Here is a 21,445-nt window from a genome sequence, read left to right on the forward strand (position 1 = left end):
GAGCTGCAGGATACCAAAGTCAGCGCTCCAATCCAATTTATGACAGCCAACAATAACTTCAGTTCATTGTCTGCAATCACCCCAAGCAAGCCTGTGCCATGGGTCCCTGCTGAGTACTCGGTCACTACCCAGAGCTGAAAGGTCCAAATATCAGCCCCAGTTCAGATTCCACCAGGGCTCTACCATGGGATTTCTTACTATAGATGATGGAGAAAGGGTCAGTCACTCTCCTGTGATATAAAGTCCCTCGCCTCAGAGGGAGAAAAGGAAGCCAACAGGGGGAGAATGCTGGTCCCCATTCCAGTAGTCTCCGAAGCTCAGTTCTTCCAAGGACTTTCCCAGAGTTCCATGTGGTAATTTAAACTCTTTTAATAAACTCTCCTTTTGGCTCAAGGTAATCTTAATTGTGTATTTTTTTTACTTATAAGTGAAAGAGTCCTATTATAATCAGGTAATCAGAGTCTGAGGCCATCGATCATTGTAATCTTATAACTAACTCACCTTGCTCTGATTCCAAACACTCTGTACAACACTCTGATTACAGTTTGTCTTCCTCTTCCTTTCCTTTCTTTCCTTCTTTCTTTCGTTCTTTCTGTTAGGCTGCCATGAGTGGTGTACTTGAACATTTTGTTTCTCATTATAAATTAACTAATTAAAACAGTGGTTTTTCTTGTGAGTTTAATGAACATAAGTCAATCTCCATGAGTCAGCTAAATTCTGAAGCACAGATAAAATGGTCTTTCTGGAAATGTAAAATTGAAGACCAGATGCTGGTAAATTTACCAGTCTGATGCCATGCTGTAAGAACTCTTGGAAGGTGGACAGCTGGCTTTTGCCCAGCACCACCTACAGTTTGCCACACATGCCCTCTCCAAACTTTACCAGTTGTAACTAAAGGTGTTTTGCAAGATGAAAAAGGAAAAGAAATCTGATATTGAAGTTATTATCAAAACCACAGTATTTGTTAAAATGCCTGCAACTGCACTAAGCCCTGCGGTACCATGTATGAATCTGGGACAAAATGATATACCAAGATGTGTGAATCTGGGACAAGATGATATACCCATGGAATCACGGTTTCTTAAACTTGGAAGAACATTAAGGGTCAACTGCTTCTTTTCTGTTTTGTCAGAAGGAGGGGCAGATATTTTCTTACCCAGCTTTGGTCCCACCTAAGAGTCTGAATCTGAGAAAGTGACTCAAAAACTCAAAAAAGCAGAGGAATAATTTGGAATAAAACCCCTTTCTGGCAGCAGGAGAGGCAGCACCCACCAGTTAGGATGGGTAGAGCCCCTATGGCTATGGATTCTACTTGACTCTGTGTGGTAAGAGAAGGGGAGCCTACAATCTCCCTGGGAAACTCTGTCTCATTCTTAATAGAAATCGTCATTCGTTTTAAATCTCGTATTGAGCGGAGATTCCTCTTTCTTCTACCTATGGAATGAAGCCACACAGAGGATCTGATCATTCTTCCACATCTGCTACATGCCAGGACTTTTTTTTTTTTTTTTTTAATGTACTACTAATTTACCCTCAAACTTTCCCAGCTGAGTAATTCCCATCTCAGTATGTTCAGTTAATTTTACTTCTTGAGAGCATTTCTCTTGGAGACTTCTGTTCTGCTCTAGTCTCCGAGCACTGTTCTCCCAAGCTGCTACATAGCTGGAGTACTGGGGAGTCTAGGTCTTGGGGATAACTACCACGGCTCCCCTGTGAAGGATTTTCTACTGGGGGGTCCCTCATCTTTCTCCACCTTTGTTTACTCCCTCATTTAAAAAGGTACTAACATACAGTGTTAGATTAGTTTCACATGTACAATATGATGACTGAACAATTCCATACATGAGTCCAGGCTCATCACGATAAAAGTACACTTCACGCTCTTTATCAAGTTCACTCATCCCCTCATATCTCCCTTGTGGTCCCCACTAGTTTTTTCTCTGTATTTAAGAGTCTGGCTTTTTGTTTGTCTCTTGTGTTCTTCATTATTCATTTGTTTTGTTTCTTAAATTCCACATAGGTATGAAATCATATCAGATTTGTCCTACTCCGACTGATTTATTTCACTTACCATTACACCCTCTAGCTCCACCCTAGAAATCAGCCTCGAGGAAGCTAGTGGGTAAAAAGTGGAGAGAACAGATGAAATAGAGGACAATTTGAATCTGCTTTTACTCCCGATCCAAGCCAAGCCCTTGCTAAGTTCCCCAGCAGTTTGGAAGCAGTTCTCCCCTCCCATGAAGAACACACCGGGAAACCCAGAGATTCTAGTCCCTGCTTTTACCACCTAGTAGTCAGGGGGCCTTGAGCAAGTCATTTAAACACTTTACATCTTAATTACCCCTTCAGTATCTCTTCCATACTTACTTACAGACTAGATCAAGAGATTAATTAATGAGAAATAGGACTCCACGGTTATCTCTGTGCTTTGATATCCTTGCCTATACAAGGATAGGCTATACTCATAGGACCTTGACCACTACTCGGAGAGAACAAATAGTAGATCGTAGATAATGCGTGTGAAAGTACTTTGAAGGAAATGGAGCGCTCTACACATCTAAGCATGAGAGACAATGGACCATAGTGATTAAGGACACAAGCTCTGCAATCAGACAGACCAGACATGAGTTTAAAACCAGTCCCGATGCTTACTACAGAAGGAAATTTTACGAAGTTACTTTACCTCTCTGAGCCCTTCTTAATGGAGAGGGCTGCAGTGCCTATCTCAAAGAAGGAGAACTAAATAAGGCGGCAAAACCCTTGGCTCAGTGCCAGACACATACTAGGTGCTCATTAACACAAGAAGAAAAAAACAATACTGCAATGATACTAATTAAAGAGTAGAAGAAAACGGTTCTCTTTGCATTTTAATTGAAATATTCAAGCTGCAGGACGGTGAATGGATTGAAAGGGACAAGACTGGAGACAGAGGAACAAGTTCGGACACTTACATGAGCAATCGGATGGGGTCAGTGACCTTGCTCAGGCTCCAGTCTCAGTTCCCAACCTGCTCCCTGGCATTTGCTCTTGCTCTTCCCCAGATGCCTAAACCGGAAGCCTGGGAATCAACCTGCAGTAGATGTCTGTTCTTCTCTCTTAATATATCTAAACTATGAACCCTTCTTTTCCTCCACACCACCACCACTAAAGGTCAGGACCTTATTAAGTCTGACCTTGATTAGTTCAACAGCCGGCCTTCTGACGGCAATTCCAGTCCTCTAATAACTGTCTTCTGCTTTCTAAACACAAATCTGATTGCTTCTATCCCATACGTGAAAACCATTCACTCCTGCCTTCGTGATAACATCCAAACTCCTTAACATAGCTTTCAGGTCCTACCTGCTTTGTCCCAAACATCTCTTTCCAACATGAGCGGCTATCCTGAAAACTCCTACTCTGTGAACCAGGCATGCCCATCATGAGTTCCATTCAACCTCCCTTCTCTTGTCTTTCTCTACTACTTCATTTTCTCACTTCTTCCTTTCTAGAACATATTAATTTGGGGAGGCATAAAAACCATCTTGACACTATGAAGATGAACGTTACTAGCAAAATTTACAAAGAAAGGAGACAAAAAGACCCTACATGCTTAATGACATCATGTAGGTGCCACATCAGTCTTGACCCCCTTATATCTCAAGCCAGCTGACCAAATTCCTTGATTATTCAAGTTGCTATTAGTAAAGTTTTCTGTTACTTTTAGCTAAGTGTATTCCTTACAGATACTTGAGTATCAATTGGTCATTTTTCTGTCTCATGCATTAGACGAGGATCTACTTCAGGAATGGGGTGTCTTTTATCTCTACATTCTGAACACTTTATTGATCCTAATTCATAGTAGGCACTCATTATGTCGAAAGAATGAATTCAGATATGGGGGACAAATCTAATTTCCTCAGTCCTAATAAATTTTGCAAGCCATTTGGATGAACAATAGAAGTCTTATATGTTAAGGTAACAATTTAACTGTGTAAGTGCCAAATACAGAATCAAGTTAAATACAGATGGCAGCAAAGATTTCTGTAATGCTGGAAAGTTCTTGTTCCTGTGAAACCACTTCTCTAGCTCAAAGATGCATAGTATATTACTGTCTCCTGAGACTCACTGAAGACTTTAATTATGACATTATGACAACCACATAACCTTCCAACATGATAAAGAGTAGTATTAGTAATAAGGCTTATCATTAATGTATATGGAATAAAAGGTAATGTCCGGATCAAATAGAAATTCCATAATATTGACATTTTGAAAATCTTGGCCACTCACTTGTTTTATTAGCTCACCGGTCCTGAAAGTTTGAACTGCTTCCATCCCCAGTGGATTAGCAATGACAAAAATTCTGTCATAAGCTGAATAATGGTAGAAGCAGCCATATAATTACAGCAGTTAGAGACATAAAAGTTGCTTCAGTTACCTATTGCTGTGGTGTAAAAGTTACTGGCTTAAATTAACAACTACTTTATTATCTGTGGGATGATAGGCTCAGCCGGGTGGTTTTTTTACTCCATATGATGTCTATTAGAGCTAGTCATCCAGGCACTTGACTAGACTGGGAATATCCAAGATAGCTCTTCCTCATGGCTGGCAGGCGGTTTTATCTGCCATGTGCGAGCTCCGTTGGGAGTTGTCAGACACGATGCCATGGCTCTCTTCCATGTATCTTGAGCTTCTCACAGCCAATTGGCTCGAGTCCAAGAATCAGAAGGCAGGAACTACCATTCTCATAAGGTCTGCACTCAGATGTCGCAGAGCATCACTTCTGCCATATTCTATTGATCAAAGTGAGTCACAGGGCCAGCCCAGATTTCTAAGACAGGCAAATTACCTCTGCCTCTTGATGGGAGCTGTGGCACGCATGTGCAGAGATGGAAGGAATTCTTTTTTTTTTTTAAGATTTTATTTATTTGACACAGAGAGAGAAATCACAAGTAGGCAGAGAGGCAGGCAGAGAGAGAGAGGGGAGGAAGCAGGGTTCCTGCAGAGCAGAGAGCCCGATGGGGGGCTCGATTCCAGGACTCTGGGATCATGACCTGAGCTGAAGGCAGAGGCTTTAACCCATTGAGCCACCCAGGCACCCCTGGAAGGAATTCTTGATGACTACTTCTGGAGGCTAGAGACCAAACAAGTAAATTGAATAAGGCGATCTTCATAATTTTACCTTGAGGGCCTCACTGAGCATACATGACTATGCAAATAAACCTGAGTGTCAGTTTGTAACTTGAATGGCTATTCTAATGAAGTTAGATTCTATAAACACTTATAGGGATGGGCTGAGTCAGCCATCAATCCACCAAATCAATCTCCACTTCACATTTTCCTTGTTGTTATCCTCATCACCATCATCATAGGGCTTTTTTTTTTTTTTTTTTTTTAATTTTTTTGTCCCTCTGGGAAAATGTCCAACATCTGGGTGGTAACTTACCAAGAGACAGGCCACCACAGAAGTGCCTGGGTAGAAAAGGAAGTGAATGCCTTGCACTGCACTTTGAGAAAAGGAAAAACAAAAACAAAGCGGGAGGGTGGGAGGGACACTCTTACTATTCATATTCAGTCCCTTTCCTCTTTAGAGTGCCAAAGGTTTTACAAATGTTAAGTGCCCCAGTGAGAGAAATAAACTGAAAGAGTTTAAGCTGTGGCCTGAGCTTGCTATGGCTACTGTGAAGTAATCACTCCACACACATATGGGTAAGTGCTCTATGCCAACAATGAAAACTTAACTGCCTGAACACTTTTTAGCCTCATTTAACTTGTCCATTTATGTGACTACAGATGCCTTTCTCCTTAGAACCCTAACATTTTAGAGCAGAAAAGGACTTTATAGATCATTTGCTTCAATCACCTCATTTTGCAGATGGAAACAACTGAAACCCAGAGAGGCTCATTAGCCAGCACAAGGTCACACAGCAGTTCAGGGCAGATCCAGAAGCAGAACCCATGTCTCCTATTTTCTCATACCATGCCTTTTCTGAAAAACCACACTAAGCCCAAATAGCTACCCTGTGGTTGAAAACACTATTAATTTCTTTCTCTTCCAGTCATGTGAATCACATAAGCGTTTGGATGACTTCTGGGAACAAGAAACATTTATTATAAAATTTTGACAATATACACTAATCACTACCACTGGGAGACAATGAAATTTGGTCAAAGTGACAAGACAGTAGTTACGGCTGTCCTAGTAAGAGGCCTAATTTTCATACTTCATCCTCCGGTTGGTAGTCAGGACTTCTTGGCTGCCCTCAAACTGACACAGGACCCCATGGGCATGCTTTTCACCCAGCTTATATTCTATGCCAGAGTTGGCTCTTCTTTCTAAAAAAAACTGGCTTTTCCTGTGAGCCATTATCCCAGAACCATGCATGGTTACATATGCAATATTTAAATAAGGGCTTCTGAGAAATAAGGTCTTAAAATTATGTTTATACTAAATCTCATTTACAAAATTGGATCTGCCTGATACAGCCTTTGTTGTTGTTTGTTTCGTTTGTTTGTTCTGTTGTTTTGGTTTCTGGTTAGTTGATTGGTTAATGGTCACAGATGCAGTACAAATAGGAAACCTTACTTCTTAGAATGAATCAGCTATAACTAACTGTCTGTTCCTATGGGTAATCATAAAATGATTTTGTATGAGATAATCATGTATCCAAGGGCCTTCTGATAATCAGTGAATTTGCTTTCCATAAAGAGCTTCCAAATCAAGTGAAAGTTGCTTCAGAACTCTTGAAAACAAGATAGGAGGGCAAAGAAGGCCTCTTAATTTACGAATTAGAGTCATGTTCTTACCCATATTTCCTATGTGTCTTAAATGTGTGTCTCATTATGTATCTGTGCCTCTAATGACTCTATCCATGTAGTAAAAGGGATGTATGTCAGAGATGCCCCACGCATGCAACTGTCCCCATCTGAGACCAGAAGAACACTTGATGGCTGAGGTCTTTGGGCCTCCCTCTCACCCCTTACATTGCTAAGTCATTGTTAATTCTTTGGAAACTCACTGAAAGAAATATAACCAACTCTCAAGAGAAACGATAATTCTAGTTCTTGAGAAGCTCAATCTAGCCTCAATGTATATAAATCTCATTTTTAAAGTTGAGTCATTGATATCAACTTCAGTCTTAAGCTCACTGCTCCTTATATCACAATTTTTAAGAATTTATCTCAGTCAGGGAGGCTGGGTACCTCTGTCTGTTAAGTGTCTGCCTCCTGATTTTGGCTCAGATCATGATCTCAGGGTCACCCTGGACATGGAGCCTGTTTTGGATTCTCTCTCTCCCTTGCCCTCCCCCACAACTTGCTCTCTTTCTCTTCCACTCTCTAAAAGATTAAAAAAAATTATCTCAGTCTGTGACTAAGTGGAAGGAATTATCCACAAAGCCCTTTTCTCTAATTAAGGTTGGGAGTGATTAAGTGTTGTCCAAACATTCTAGTTCTGATTTTCAGTATGTTCCAGAGACATTTGCTGCCAGTTTAAGGAGAAAAGGTATGTGTCTTCTTCACACTGGCCCAAAATACAGTGGGCTGGCTATCAGCTGAGTTGTGAGAAAAGAAACAGACTGTCAAATCCCATCATAATATACTGGATGTTATCTAAAAATTAAGATAAACGCATCTGACTAATGTCTCCTTAATAACAAAGCTATTCCTATATTCTTTTTTTTTTTTTTTTTTTTTTTTTTTTGGTTAAGACGTAACTAGAAGTTTAAATTTACATTATGATTACAGCCTTTCTTTTTATAAGTTGAAGCACATTATTTTGGTCCATTGAGCAAACTCATTCTTATTCATTGCCTTTTAAAGTTGACATTTAACTTCCACAGCTGTACAGTTGGCAAGAAGCAAAAGAATATTTAATATTAAAGAGAGAAGATTCTAAAACATCACAGCATTCCATGGTATAGAGCACACTGTAATTAGTGCACATTAACTGAAAGATGAAATTACATATGAAATTAGTGAAGGAAAAGGTGCTCAAGTATTTATTTCCTTGCTAATACTCAAGCAAATAAGACAAACAAGTAATTCAGCAATTCAAACTTAATAAGGACTGATTTTCTAAAAGATTTTGTCTTCTAATGCATTCACTAGAATAGAACTCAGAACAACTTTTGGCTCTACAGGTCTTAAAACCCTAAATCAAATAAGCTAGGAAACAGTAATACCTCTCTTCCATTGGAATTTTCTGTTCCAGGGCACCTGGTGGCTCAGTTGGTTAAGCGTCTGCTTCGTCTTAGGTTTTGATCCCGGAATCCTGGGATCCAGTCCCACATCAGGCTCCCTGATTATCTGGGAGCCTGCTTCTCTCTCTCTCTCTGCCTCTCTCCCTCTGCTTCTTCTCTCTCTCGCAAAATAAATAAATTAATAAATTAAATACCTTAAAAGAAGAATTTTCTGTTCCACATCAGAAATAATCCATTTGTTCAAGAAATGATTACCAACTGTGCAGTGGCTAGGGCACTGGGGATAGAGCTGTGACAGTTTTCCCTTTAAAGCATTGAGTTTAGCAAGAAAGACAAACAGGAGTGCAAGTCATCGCAACCAAGATGAATAGTATTAGGATGAAAGAGGCATACAAGAGTCATGGACACCCACAAGGGACCTACCAAGTCGTGAGGGCTGGGGGTGACAGTAGCAAGGGAAGGTCCTCTGGAGGAGAAGACATTTCAGATGAGACTTGACAACTTCACAGTTAAGATTAAAGGTACACATTGCATTTCGCTTCTTCAAAAAGCTCCACTGAAAGCATATTAAAGAGGCTTTAAAAAAATAAACCTACAAGAATAAGGAGAACAGAAAAAGGGACAAGAGAAACAAATTTTGGAAGCTTGAGAGAAGATGAACAAGCGGCCTCTGACTTAGCAGAAAGCTGAGTCAATTCTAAAGCAGCAAGGGAGGACTGGGTTAGTGCTGCTGGAGAAGCAGCCAGAGCTCCAGGCCCCTCTGCCATTCCCTGCTCCTGGGTAACTGCCCCTCCTTTCTTCCAGTAGGAAGCTAGAAATGTATTCACTAGAAAAGGGGAAAGAGAAAGTCTTTGATCAACAAGATGGTTCAGTGGTTCAGTGACCATACATAATGAAAGATTAATACTGATGTCCCAGCAAAATACCCTGTTTACTCCAAGAACACAGGCACCAGTCCTTCACCTCTCAGATGGTCAAGTAAGGGCGCTTCCTCTGGGGAATCTGACCAGCCCAAGAGGAAAGACTGCTGACACCAGAGCATAGCGGGGGTGGGGGTGGGGGGGCAACAACAATAACAACAGCAACAACAACAACAAAGCCCAAAGAGCCCCACCTAGGTATCTCCAGTAAAGCTCCAAGTCAGTAAGCTTCACTCTCAGGCTCTTAATCATGAGCCGGAAAGCAAGGATTGGCTATCAGATATCTCAAGAAAGCCTCTAGCAAGGAAGATAGATGCCATACATTCAAAAAACAAACAGAAACAAAAAAGCATTTTGGAGGAAATAGTATACATAGAGAAAAAAATTTAAGAAAAATAATCACTAACATCCCTAGATAGATAAGATACTACAGTCATGAAATTTAAAAAGGATCCTATAAAAACAGAAGAATTTAAAAAAAAACAAAAACAAAACAAAAGAACTCAAAAGTAGGGTTGAAGAAACAGACTAGATACTAAAGGCAAAGATAAAAGAGAAAGACAAGAAAATTAGAGGTCCAGACCAAGCAATTCAACATCCAAATAAAGGATTTCCAAAAGGAAAGAACACAGAAAATGGAAGGTATAAATCATCAATGAAGTCAATTAAGTACACTTCCCTGAACTGATAGATAGGAGTTTCTAGACTGCCGAGTGTCTGGCCCACGGTCGCGCACAGCACTTACCGTGTACACATCGATTACTGTTTTAATTATCTCATGTATATTAACTTGTTTAATCATCACAGCAACCTCAGAACACGGATGCCTTTATAAGTATCATTTTACAGATGATGAAACTGAGGTACAAAATGGTTAGGCACCTTGCCCAAGATCACACAGCTGGCAAGAAGCAATGCCAGGATTTGAAGGCAGGTGACACAGCTCTGGAACCCGCTACACAATAGTACCACGCAGGAGGCAGCATCATATAAAATTTCAGAATACACTGCAGATAGTTCTATATGATCTTTAAAAACCAGGGGTAGCTATTCTTTCCATAAGGAATATAGGGCCTCATGCTCCACCAAGAACCCAAGAGGAACTCCATGCAGATTCCTGTTCTCACCCTCCACACACAACTTTCTTCCCTCTAATACCCTATCCTACAAATTTTAATCCCATCAGAAGCTCTAAATTCCTATTCCTGTTTCCCAGCTTGACTAGAACACTACTCTACATTTGGGCTCACCTCACGGTGCCACACCCGAAAGAAGTATCCTCAGAGAGGAAGTCTGGGGAGAGTGGGATGCTCCCCTCTCATCTCAAGCAGCACAGAGCCACACGGTTGCTACCCAACACCTGACAACAGTTGCCTACTACATTTTGCCCGGTTCTATAATTATGCATAGCCGGACAGTAAGTCTGAAACCAGTCCTTGTGTGCCTGAAGGTATCTTTACTTGACCTACCCATTCCCATAGTTCTAGGCTTAAAATTCTTTTCCTTCAACGCTTCAATGTTATATTCTTGCAATCCAGTATTGCTTTTAGAAAGTGAACATCAACTTGATTTTTATTGTTCTCCCTATTTTTGTTTCCTTTATATTCCCAAAAAATAAAGCTTTAAATTCCTGTTCCATTGGGTCTGCTTCCTCTGATATAGGTAGGTTGTCTATGACCTGTCATTCTTCATGATACTTTTACTCTTTAGATGAGTCATGGTATCTTTTAACTGGGACTTCATCGTATTATTCCTGAGACCATCGGTTGCTTCTGCTTTGACAACTACAAAGGTGGCCCATTGAAAGGAGAGGGTCGGCTAGTGTCTTCGATGGGAGGGAGGGAGGTGGAGTTAAGTGCTCCTACTGCAGGTCCCTGGGCTTAACTGTGCTTGTTTTCCTTGGCATTCTTTCTCCTTTAGATGCACTGCCTAGTTCCTCTGTATCTGAGATTGCTTTCTTGAACTGGAGTTGGGGGAGACAGCTCCAGGCCCCACTGGCCATCTGTGGCAGCATTACAGATTTCAATGCTGATATCATAGTTTCAGGGAGATAGACTGTTGTTATCTAATCATCTATTAGGTAGGGCCCTGCTGTCTTGTTTTCTGTCTTGGACTGAAAACAACAGGCAAAGTCAATGCAGAAAAATTCAACTTCGAGCATATACTCCATGTTTGCAAACGCAATAGACAAGACACATTCAGCTCTTGTCTGAGCCTGGCCAACCCAGATCACAGCTCCCACCCTGGACTGGCCTGAGATTCCACTGAGAGACATCAACTTTTGTCTTCTCTCTCCTCCTCCCCTTCCATCTTCCAGCTGTCTCCTCCACTAGCCCATCATTTTCTTTAGAGTTTCTCAAAGTTTTGATACAGTTTTCAGGTCTGCCTTTGGATTCCTGCCTTTCCATGTCTTCACTGGAATTTTCAGATTTCAGCACAGGGAAGGGAGCCAGCGGAATGTTTTTAGCTCATCAATTTCATGGAAGCCAGAAGTCCACCCTCCACAGGGATCATTCTGCGGATACTCCCTTTGGACCTTCCAGCCCACTTGGGTATGCTACAGCAGGCTGTGGGAGAGATAGGCCAGGCCAAACTCACAGGGAGAAATCAATGTTAGGACCTGCACTGTTAGAACACCTAGCCAGAATTACAAGTGACTGAAATGGGGTGGGGCATTTTCATTTAAGAAACTTCCCACCCTAACCTCAGGCAGATTGCAAAACAGCTTAGTTCTAATGCCAGACGTTTCTCAAAGGAAAACATCCAAATTTCTGGTAATGATGACATATATCCATATCTACATAGTACACAACCCAATACTTAGAATTTTATCATGCTTCTAAGTACTTTTATTCCATATCATTTATCTATATATCATTACAGAAATTATGAAAGTTTGTCTTCTTTAGAAAGATGAGTGGAAGACAAATTTCTTTTCTATAGTAACAAATCATGCTGCCCCAAAATAAATATATTTCTTTTTTCAGTAGAAAATAACAGTCTCCTGCTCTACAGTCAACTCTCATTATTCATAGTAATGTTCTATAAAATCACCGCAAACACTGAGTTAGCAAATACTGAACCATTGCTCTTAGGGGAAATACGGGATTAGGTTCCTGAGAGTCTCTGCTCGCATTTCCATCAATCAGTGCATAACCTGGTTTTATGCATATTTCTGTTTAAAGACACATATAACATATATTGTTATTCATTAACGATGAACATAGCCAACAGCATTACAACTCATGCCAGAAGTAAGCTTATCTAACCTGTATTTTCTTCATAAGTTCCATCACAGTCTTCTTGTGCTGGGACATTAGACAGTACTTTAACATTATATTCTCAAGCCATCTCAAACAGCAAAATCACCAACAGAAAGTACACCAAAAAATACAAAAATCATGGCACTAAATAGACTATGAAAAAGACACTTGTGTACAGTATGAGAGCTGAAATGAGGAGGCAGAGCTGTGCTCTGTTCCACCTCGGCTGGAAATGTGCACATCGGATGGCTCAAATTTTTCACCACTCTATGCATATCCATGGAAGAATCACCCTAAGCACTGCTTCGGGGGTTACAAATAAATGGTAGCAACTAGGAGAATTTGCAAATACGGAATCTTGAATAATGAGGATTGACAATATTATCAGTGCTTGCATACTGATGAGGGAGGGAAAAACCTTTTGTTAATGGAAAGGAGTCTGTAAAATGCCATGTAAAGAGTATTTGGTTGACCTTTGTATACCCTCACCCTCCCACCTCCACAAACAAACCCCTTGATTAATTCAGAAATGTTTTGTGCAGTCTGTAGCAGTTTAGGGTCTACTAACATTTTATGCCGATCTGGTGGGTGTCTAGTAAAGAGAGCTCCGAAGCCTGTGGCAGGTAGTCCAGTGTCCCTGGAAACAAGACAACAATTTTTAGAAAACAGGTCAGAGTGACATTTATAAACTTTCAAAGCCATGGGGCTGAATTTTTTTCATCCTTTTTAAAAATTTTTTCATTTTTTATTTTAAGACCAGCGTAGTTCACACACAGTGTTAAATCAGGTTCAGGTGCACAATACAGCGATTCAGCAGTTCCGTGCGCAGAACGTACCGCGGAGATTGCATCTGACTAGTAATCTAGCTATACGTGCTGCTGAGACAGGGGAGCCACAATAGTAAAAGAATGACTTCAGGTAGGACTGATCAAACAAATAATGGTGCTTGGTATTGAGAAATGGCTTGTGGTTTTATATTGATAGTTACAGTAATAAAATTGATAGTACCTATAATTGAGGATATACCTGCTAAATATGGGGAAAAAATCAGTCAACAGAAGCTCCTGCATGAACTAGGTTGCCAGCTGGGGGTGGGTACGGTTCACCTTGCTCAAGCGATAACAAGTGCAGCACCTGCTCCAACTGTTGATTACGTGAGCGAGAATAACCATGATGGTGGGAGCAGTCAGAAACCGATTCACTTGAGAAAATGCTGCATCGGGAGGACCAGTTATTAACGGGATTGGTCAGTCTCTGAATCCTCCCTCCAATTATAATTTGTATAACCGTGTCGGCCGGTTAGCTCAGTTGGTTAGAGCGTGGTGCTGATAATTTGTATAACCGTGAAGAAAATTATTGTGAATGCAGGGGTGGTTACACCTGAAGCTGAATAGTTTCTTTCTTTCTTTCTTTTTTTATTAAGATTTTATTTATTTATTTGACAGAGATCACAAGTAGGCAGAGAGGCAGGCAGAGAGAGGAGAAAGCAGGCTCCCTGCTATTCAGAGAGCCCGATGCGGGGCTTGATCCCAGGGCCCTGAGACCATGACCTGAGCCAAAGGGGCCCCAGCTGAATAGTTTCTTAAAGGATATTCGTGTTTGCAACTTTTCTGCACTTTGCAAAATAAAATGTCCCAATAAGTAAATGAAAAATTCAGCATTTTGTCATTGTTTTGACTGCACTTTCCAACAATTACAACAGGAGACAAGATGAATGGAAAGACTTTTCTATGGAAAGACACTGTGCCAAGCTGCAGGACTACAGATATGAGTAAGAAAGAGTTCCTACTCTCAAAGAACTATTTCAGGGGAAACACACATACATAAAAACAACTAGAACGTAAGTCTGCTTACATTCCAACTGTTACTCAGAACATAAACAAAATGGTCAGAGGGCAAGAATATAAGAGCAACTGATCCTGATCAGTGACTGCTTACAGGAATTAGCTTAATTAGTAACTGCCTGTCAGGTAATATTTCTATGTACATTTCACACTTCTTTTCAGCTACACTTCAGAGAAACTAGGAAGTAGATACTTTTATAATATCCATTTTATCAGTTGACAAGCTGAATATTATAGACACTATTTCACAAGTAAATTGCGAAGTTGGTGTTCAAATCTAGTCAGACCACTGACCAGGAAAAATGCATAAAGAAGAAGTAACATTTTAGCTGGACCTAGAATGGGTACTGCTGATTGGCAAACAACTGAGGGAAAGGGAATTCCAGCCAGAAGGAATGGCCTGAGCAGAAAAGCATGGAAACTTGTGATATGTTTGTTGTGACTGATGGGTCCCTGGAACGTGTAGCTGGGCCTGCTACACCTCCTCACCACTCATACACATTCTTGCCTGCAGGTCTATGTTCTGTAAGCAAAGGAAAGGAGAAGAATACCTTTCAATAATCCCAGAGCTCATTGTCTCATCATTCAATAAAGGCTTCCTCTTTATTTTATCCAATTCTCTGTTTAAATAAACTTGTGCCATTTTTTCATGTGTTTCTGATATCCAAATCTGGAAAAATGGAAGAAAAATACATACATTGCCCAAAATGGTCAGTTATTAAAATATTTTTTGTTGAAGCGCATTCTGATTTTAATTACTGATGCTACTGACATTGAAAAATAAGTACTACCTCATAGCAGTTCAGCTATTTCATCATAAATATGTGAAAATGGCCATTCCTTACCATGTGTTATTGGAAAATAAAAAATCAAGTTGGTTGTTTCTATGAAATGCATTCAACTAAATACTAATGCTATATGCTTCCCACTTCCTTCTCAAGGTTAGTACATTTTAATTTCCCTAAGTAAGAAAATGTCTGTAGCAATCACTTTGTAAATCACTTTGGACTCAGATACCAGAGCCACCACCCCCATCATCCATTCATTCTCCATCAGAGGATTACTCAATAAATTATCAAGCAGTTATTACTATGAGAAAGACTTGCAAATTTTAAGATGTACTCAAACCAACTGAAGAAGCATCATGAATAACATTTAGGGAATCTTACAAATAAAAATGGATGCTGAGGTTTCAATATTTTTTTCCATTCCAGACTCTAGAAAATCATGAATGTGGAGGTTCACAGCAGAGAAGAACTCACTATCATCAAGAGAACCCATTACTTTCTCCAAACCTGAAGACATCCAATGAAGCACTAGATCACATTAATGCCACCAGATTTTGTTAAGAAAGAAAGAGAAAGAGAAAGAATGAATGAACGAAAGACTGAATGAATGAGAGACCTCTGTTTAGATATTTGGAGACTTCAACTGCAGCAATATCATAGCTATAATCAAACGCTGATCAGTGACTGCTTTGAGTTGGTATAATAAAGCTCTGCTACAACTAACTATCCTGTTCAAACCAATTTTAAATATAGTCTCTGGCCCTGGTTCCCTGGTCTATTCCATGGCTCTAGAGATCTTCTCTAACCACTGCTCTCTAAGACTTCAATGTCCTCAATCACCAGCTACCCAACCCAATTTCCCAGCTTTGACTCCTATACCTTTTGCTCAACTACTCTTCCTATAAATTCCCAAGTTCATAAGTCAATGGTAAAAGACACTGTATTGAGCTTCATATTATACACTTTAACAAAAACTAAGACATTTCTTTTAGGAAAAAAAATTACAAGGCACTTTTTTTTTTTTTTTTTACCTGTTTTGTTTTCATGTGTAAGCTTGACCCAAGGGCACCTGTCAGTTTTCTACAGGCTAATCCCAACAAAAAGCCAGAGCGCAAGGAAGATCACTGAAGCTGTGCATGAATAAATGTCAGTCTCCATGGCACAGAGCAGGATTGAGAAGGGGGAAAAGTAGACCTGAAGGGAGAAAGGAAAAAGACTTGGCATAGTTGATCTTCATTTTAAGGAAAAACTGAGGCTGAAACAGAATATGAGAGGCCCAGGTAAAGCAGCGAGAAAGCAGAAATTCTACCATTCAAAACATGCAGCCTGACTCATTCATTCATCAGTCTGTATCTATGAAGGGCCAGTGAGTGTAGTAAACACACTCCAGAGGCTTGACTGACTACAGCTTAGTGAGCTGCAGGAAATCACGGAGATCATGGGAATGATAACAGCACATGGCTAGACACTGTTCTAAATGTCTTCATGTTAAATGTTCATGAAAACTCTACTACTCCCACTTCACACCTGAGGAAATAAAGACATGGAAAGTGTCAGACTCTTGACCAAAGTTACAACCTAGTAAGTGGTGGAGCCAAGACCGAGAAAGAAACCATCTGTCTCCGGGACCCACTCCTAACCTCTGTTTCCTGTACCCCTCAATTTTAGACCTCCTGTCTTCATCAGTGTTAGAACCCCCAAAATTTTAGCTAGAGACCTGGTGTTTCAGACCACATTTTCTAGTTTCCTTTATCTTTTAAAAAGATAGTTTAAAGTTTTTATTTAAATTCTGGTTAGTTAACATACAATATAATATTAGTTTCAGGTGTACAATATAGTGATTCAATACTTCCATATAACACCCAGAGCTCACCATAGCAAGTGTACTTCTAGTCTCCTTTAGACCTAAATATAACCAGTGACTTGTTTTGAACAATGAGGCATTAATGGAAATAATTTATACAACTCCAGGAAAGTTCCCACTGCTTTTCTTTTCCTGCTGCATGAAATGTGGACATAGCAGGTTTCTGGCAGTCATCTTGGGCTCTGCGCAGGGATGGCAGAGTAGAAAGCTGGAAGGAGCAGGTTTCTGGCAAACTTCCATACCATTCCTGACCTTCTACCATCCAGACTTTTAACATGAAAGAATAAAACCTTATGTGAACAGCCACTGTTGATTTGTGGTGTCTGCTGCATGTGGGCAAACCTAATCCTACACCATTTTAATTTTTTTTTTAATTTGACAGAGATCACAAGTAGGCAGAGAGGCAGACAGAGAGGAGGAAGCAGGCTCTCCGCCGAGCAGAGAGCCCGATGTGGGGCTCGATCCCAGGACCCCGGGATCATGACCTGAGCCAAAGGCAGAGGCTTTAACCCACTGAGCCACCCAGGCGCCCCTAATCCTACACCATTTTAATGTGAAAAATCACTTTGGTCTAGAAATGTTCATAACCTGACATAAGGGTGGATAATGTATAAAAGCACTACCATGTGTTTAAAAATCTTTTTGGCTATATATATACACACATACATACATACATATATACATATATGTGTGTATATATACATATACATATGTGTGTGTGTGTGTGTGTGTGTATGACACACTGGAGATTGGTAGTTTGGTATGTGAGACTGCTAAATTAACACAGCACAAAACTGCAGGATAATCACTAAAATTTCCATTAAATTTGCATAATAAGATCTAGCTTGAATCAAATGGTAAATAAAAAATACCTAATGTGTGTTTAGGAAGTTTACTTTATAACATCATGATTATTCCCCATTTTGTTAAGTATCAATTTTTCTTAAAGTCCCAACTTCTAATCTTCCAAGATGAACTCTTCTTATATGTGTGGCATTTAAGAAATCCCAGTAACTGTTGACTGGGTAACTGGTACAGGGAAAGAGAAAATCATTTGTGACTTCCCCTCAAGTTTCACATTTGAGGGTAGCCAGACTCTTTCTGCTAAGGATGACCTACTCCTGGAAGAGTTGCTCTTGGAAAGATGCATTTTAGTTGATTGCTAGTTGACATTTCTTTCTTATGTTCTTACAGAGTCCCCAGAAGGAGACTCCTCTGACCCATACTGTAGGAAGTGCAGACACTTTCCACGTCAGGCTCCCTATGTGATGGCACAGGCTGCCTCAGGAGTAAGTCTGACCTCAGTCAACCATGTTTCTCAACTTCAGGGTAACAGTTACTCAAATCCCTTGCTGCCCAGTATCCTCGAGGTCCCACACTACAGCAGGAAGTAGCTTATCCCATGGGGAAAGAAGGGGTGGAACTCAGCATGTAAATTCTCTCTAAAGGACTCCAAATTCCAAATACTCTCAGCCAGGTCTCTTCAATATCAACCTCTTCTTTCTTTTTTTAATCTTCAAGGTGGATGAGAGACCGTTATTGCCCAAATGCCTTGCATGTTCCATGTGACAGATATGGCACCTCACTAGGGAATGAAGAAGTTGGCACCTATCCTCTTGATCTTCAGTCCTAACTGAAGCTGTTAAGTAGCACTTCCCCTACCAACTGTAGTTTTTTTTGTATCATTGCCAAAAGGTCACCATCATCAACAACCAATATCAAGACTTCGTAAAAAGTCTTTATCTTTAAAAAAGGATGATTCTTATTTCGCAGTTTTGCTCTTGGAAATTCTGGCTCTGTTTTCATGTCTAGGAGAACACAATAGTAGTTCCATACAGAGATTATTTAAAGCAGTTCAGAGAATCGATGAGGCTCCCTGCCCATCATTATGTTGAGCAATAGGGATGACATGGGTTATGATCAGAAAAATGATTTCATTCTTTTTTTCTACTATCTGTTCTATCTTTTCTTATAATCACCTCAGACAACAAAACTGTTTCTTGTAACAAAAAGTCTTAGTTAAGTAATGAATATTAGTAGAATAATCACAAGAGGGCCCTTTAGTTGTCTTGATGTCTGAAGGAAGGAAAGAACAGAGCAAGTGAAGAACTAGAAGGTCAGCCCACACTCCCCACACAGACACACTTCCCTCTGCAGACTTCCCCAGCCTGGGGCAGAGTAGCTGGAGGAAGAGAAAATCTTTTACCTTAAATGAAATTCATCATTTTGATGAGATACTTTAATTACTGAAATGGGACTGACAGACTTGTTATGATCAGAGAGTGACCATAAAATTTATAAAACCTGCGTACCATTTTATCCAGGGGTACAGAAGAGAACATCACTCCACAAAGTAGGGTGAATAGACAGTGGAGACAAAGAATACAGGTGCGCGCGTGACTGCATCTTTCAAGTGCCATTTGTTCAACATAACGGAGCAACATGCTACAGAAAACTGATATACTGAAAAATTAAAATCTAGTTCCTCAAAGAGTTAAATGAGGCATGATTATTGCTATAGAAAAAGAATTGTGAAGGAGGGTGATGGGATCAAAATGGCAGATGCCTACATTCATTCCCATCCCAGATCCCTAGAAATGACAGAGCAGATACAGGTTCGAATAAGTAAGCCCACGGATGCATCAGCAGACATGGAAAATACACTCAGTTGGCCTAAATTTATACAGAATTCCTGAAACAGTAGAGGCAGGTGCACTTGTGCTGATGTTGGAAAAGACAATCCAAGTAGATCCACATGAGGATTCTGGAACTGGTGGCATCAACTTCAAGCTCAGAGATTACAGAAACCTGAAGCAAAAGGAGACCCTGACTCCATCACCGACTCGCCCCAAACATCTCCCTTTTTCCTGGTATAACAGGTTCTCCTCAAAAGGCATTTAAAATTATTCCATTCACAAAAATGTGACCCATATGACTCTTTCAAGTACATAGAGATCTGAATGCAAGAAGCATCTGTAAGAATAGTCTTATGATCAAAACACTATTCTACTATGTCAATCAAAGAAAAAAATACCTGAACCAATTAAGTAAATAATAATTGAATTTCTCAGATCTGGTATAATTATATCCCTTTATATCCCTTTTAGAGTCATTAGTTTTTAAATATCATATTTTTATCCACTAAAATAGCTCATATTTGAGACTTTCTTGGCTATTTTTTATAGATTCATAAAAAGAATATTAGCACACTCTTGTACTATTCATTTATTTACCATTTTAAAGGCCAAAATGACTTTAATGCTAGTCATACCAATATTAGCCTAATATGCTCATTCACATTGTCCTGTTAGCTCTGGAAATGCCTTGGCACTGATCCATTAGCCTTATAAGTAAGATCTGTTTAGAAAAATCACCCATTGGTTTTCCTTGTTCCTTTATGTCTGATAAGTTCTCACCCTCTATGACACAGCATCAAAGGTACCCTATACTTAATTCTTCTCCGTTTTGAGGAAGTTTCCTTCCTCAAAAGCAGTCTTACACACTGATCGTAACAGAGGTAGTACTGTGAGGATCCTTGGGTGAGGGACTTTACAAATGAAGGAACCATGACAGAAGAGCTCTGAGCATTTTAGCTTGCATGGGGCTCACTCTGGTAGAGTTAAGCAGCACCTGAATATAGTCTAAATAAAATACCAAGACAAAAAGCTATAGTTTAAGGGGCGCCTGGGTGGCTCAGTGGGTTAAGCCGCTGCCTTCGGCTCAGGTCATGATCTCAGGGTCCTGGGATCGAGTCTCGCATCGGGCTCTCTGCTCGGCAGGGAGCCTGCTTCCTCCTCTCTCTCTCTGCCTGCCTCTCTGCCTACTTGTAATCTCTCTCTGTCAAATAAATAAATAAAATCTTTAAAAAAAAAAAAAAGCTATAGTTTAAAATGCTATTTCCCATAATTACTTAGACTCATAAAACAATCAGAGAAAGTGGCCTGAATGAGTGCTTGTCCAGGAAGCTGCACCCCCATGGCCCCGCATGCTCTCCTGAAGCCAGAAGGAGCACTGGAGTAGGAATTTGATTATGCCACCCTTGAAACCTGACTGGTATATTTCCAGATTTCACCAATGATTCGTTCCTTTAGATTCAGCTCAGGGGCTGTGCCGTGGGCATCTCCACTAGGAAGCCATCCCTGACCCTCCCCCTCAACACATTTCAGTTCAGGTGCCCCTTTCCATGTCTTAATCTTCTTCCTATCATAGCATCCATCATACACTGTGTCACTGTGGTTGTACATCTGCACTTTCCCCCACAAGCCTGTGAGTTCCTAATGTACAGTGACCTTGTTTTGAATTGTTTCTTATCACAGCACTTAGCAAAATAACAGGGCCTCAATATATATTTGTGAAACACAGTCCTTTTTTCCTTCCTCTTCCCCCTTTTTTTCTTCCCTTCCTTCCTTCTTGCCTTTATTTCTTCTTTCCTTGTGTCTTTCCTTCTTTCTTTCCTTTATCCCTTCCTTCCACAAGTACCTATTGAGGACCCACTCTGGGCCAGGCACCATTCTAGGAACTGGAAACACAGCAGAGAACAAAACAAATTGAAGTCCCTTCTCTCGTGGCGCTAGTATCTAGTCAAG

At 40.3% G+C, this 21,445-nt stretch overlaps 1 protein-coding gene across 4 annotated transcripts in view; it reads right to left on the reverse strand.

The window, feature by feature from the left end:
• The window catches only part of CFAP95 (cilia and flagella associated protein 95), a 167,695-nt gene that overhangs the window by 72,334 nt on the left and 73,916 nt on the right, over positions 1 to 21,445 (reverse strand). For 3 of the 4 annotated variants that reach the window (XM_044265929.1, XM_044265931.1, XM_044265928.1), the window contains 2 exons: positions 14,759 to 14,877; positions 12,932 to 13,000 (listed from right to left, as the gene is read on the reverse strand). In XM_044265929.1, coding sequence (XP_044121864.1) covers positions 12,932 to 13,000; positions 14,759 to 14,877 — 188 coding nt within the window. Of the gene's footprint in view, positions 1 to 12,931; positions 13,001 to 14,758; positions 14,878 to 16,026; positions 16,148 to 21,445 lie in introns of those variants that run through there. The other variant, XM_044265930.1, reaches the window with a different exon arrangement.

This window comes from Neovison vison, chromosome 9 (assembly GCF_020171115.1).
Source record: "Neovison vison isolate M4711 chromosome 9, ASM_NN_V1, whole genome shotgun sequence".
Taxonomy (NCBI): Eukaryota; Metazoa; Chordata; class Mammalia; order Carnivora; family Mustelidae; genus Neogale; species Neogale vison.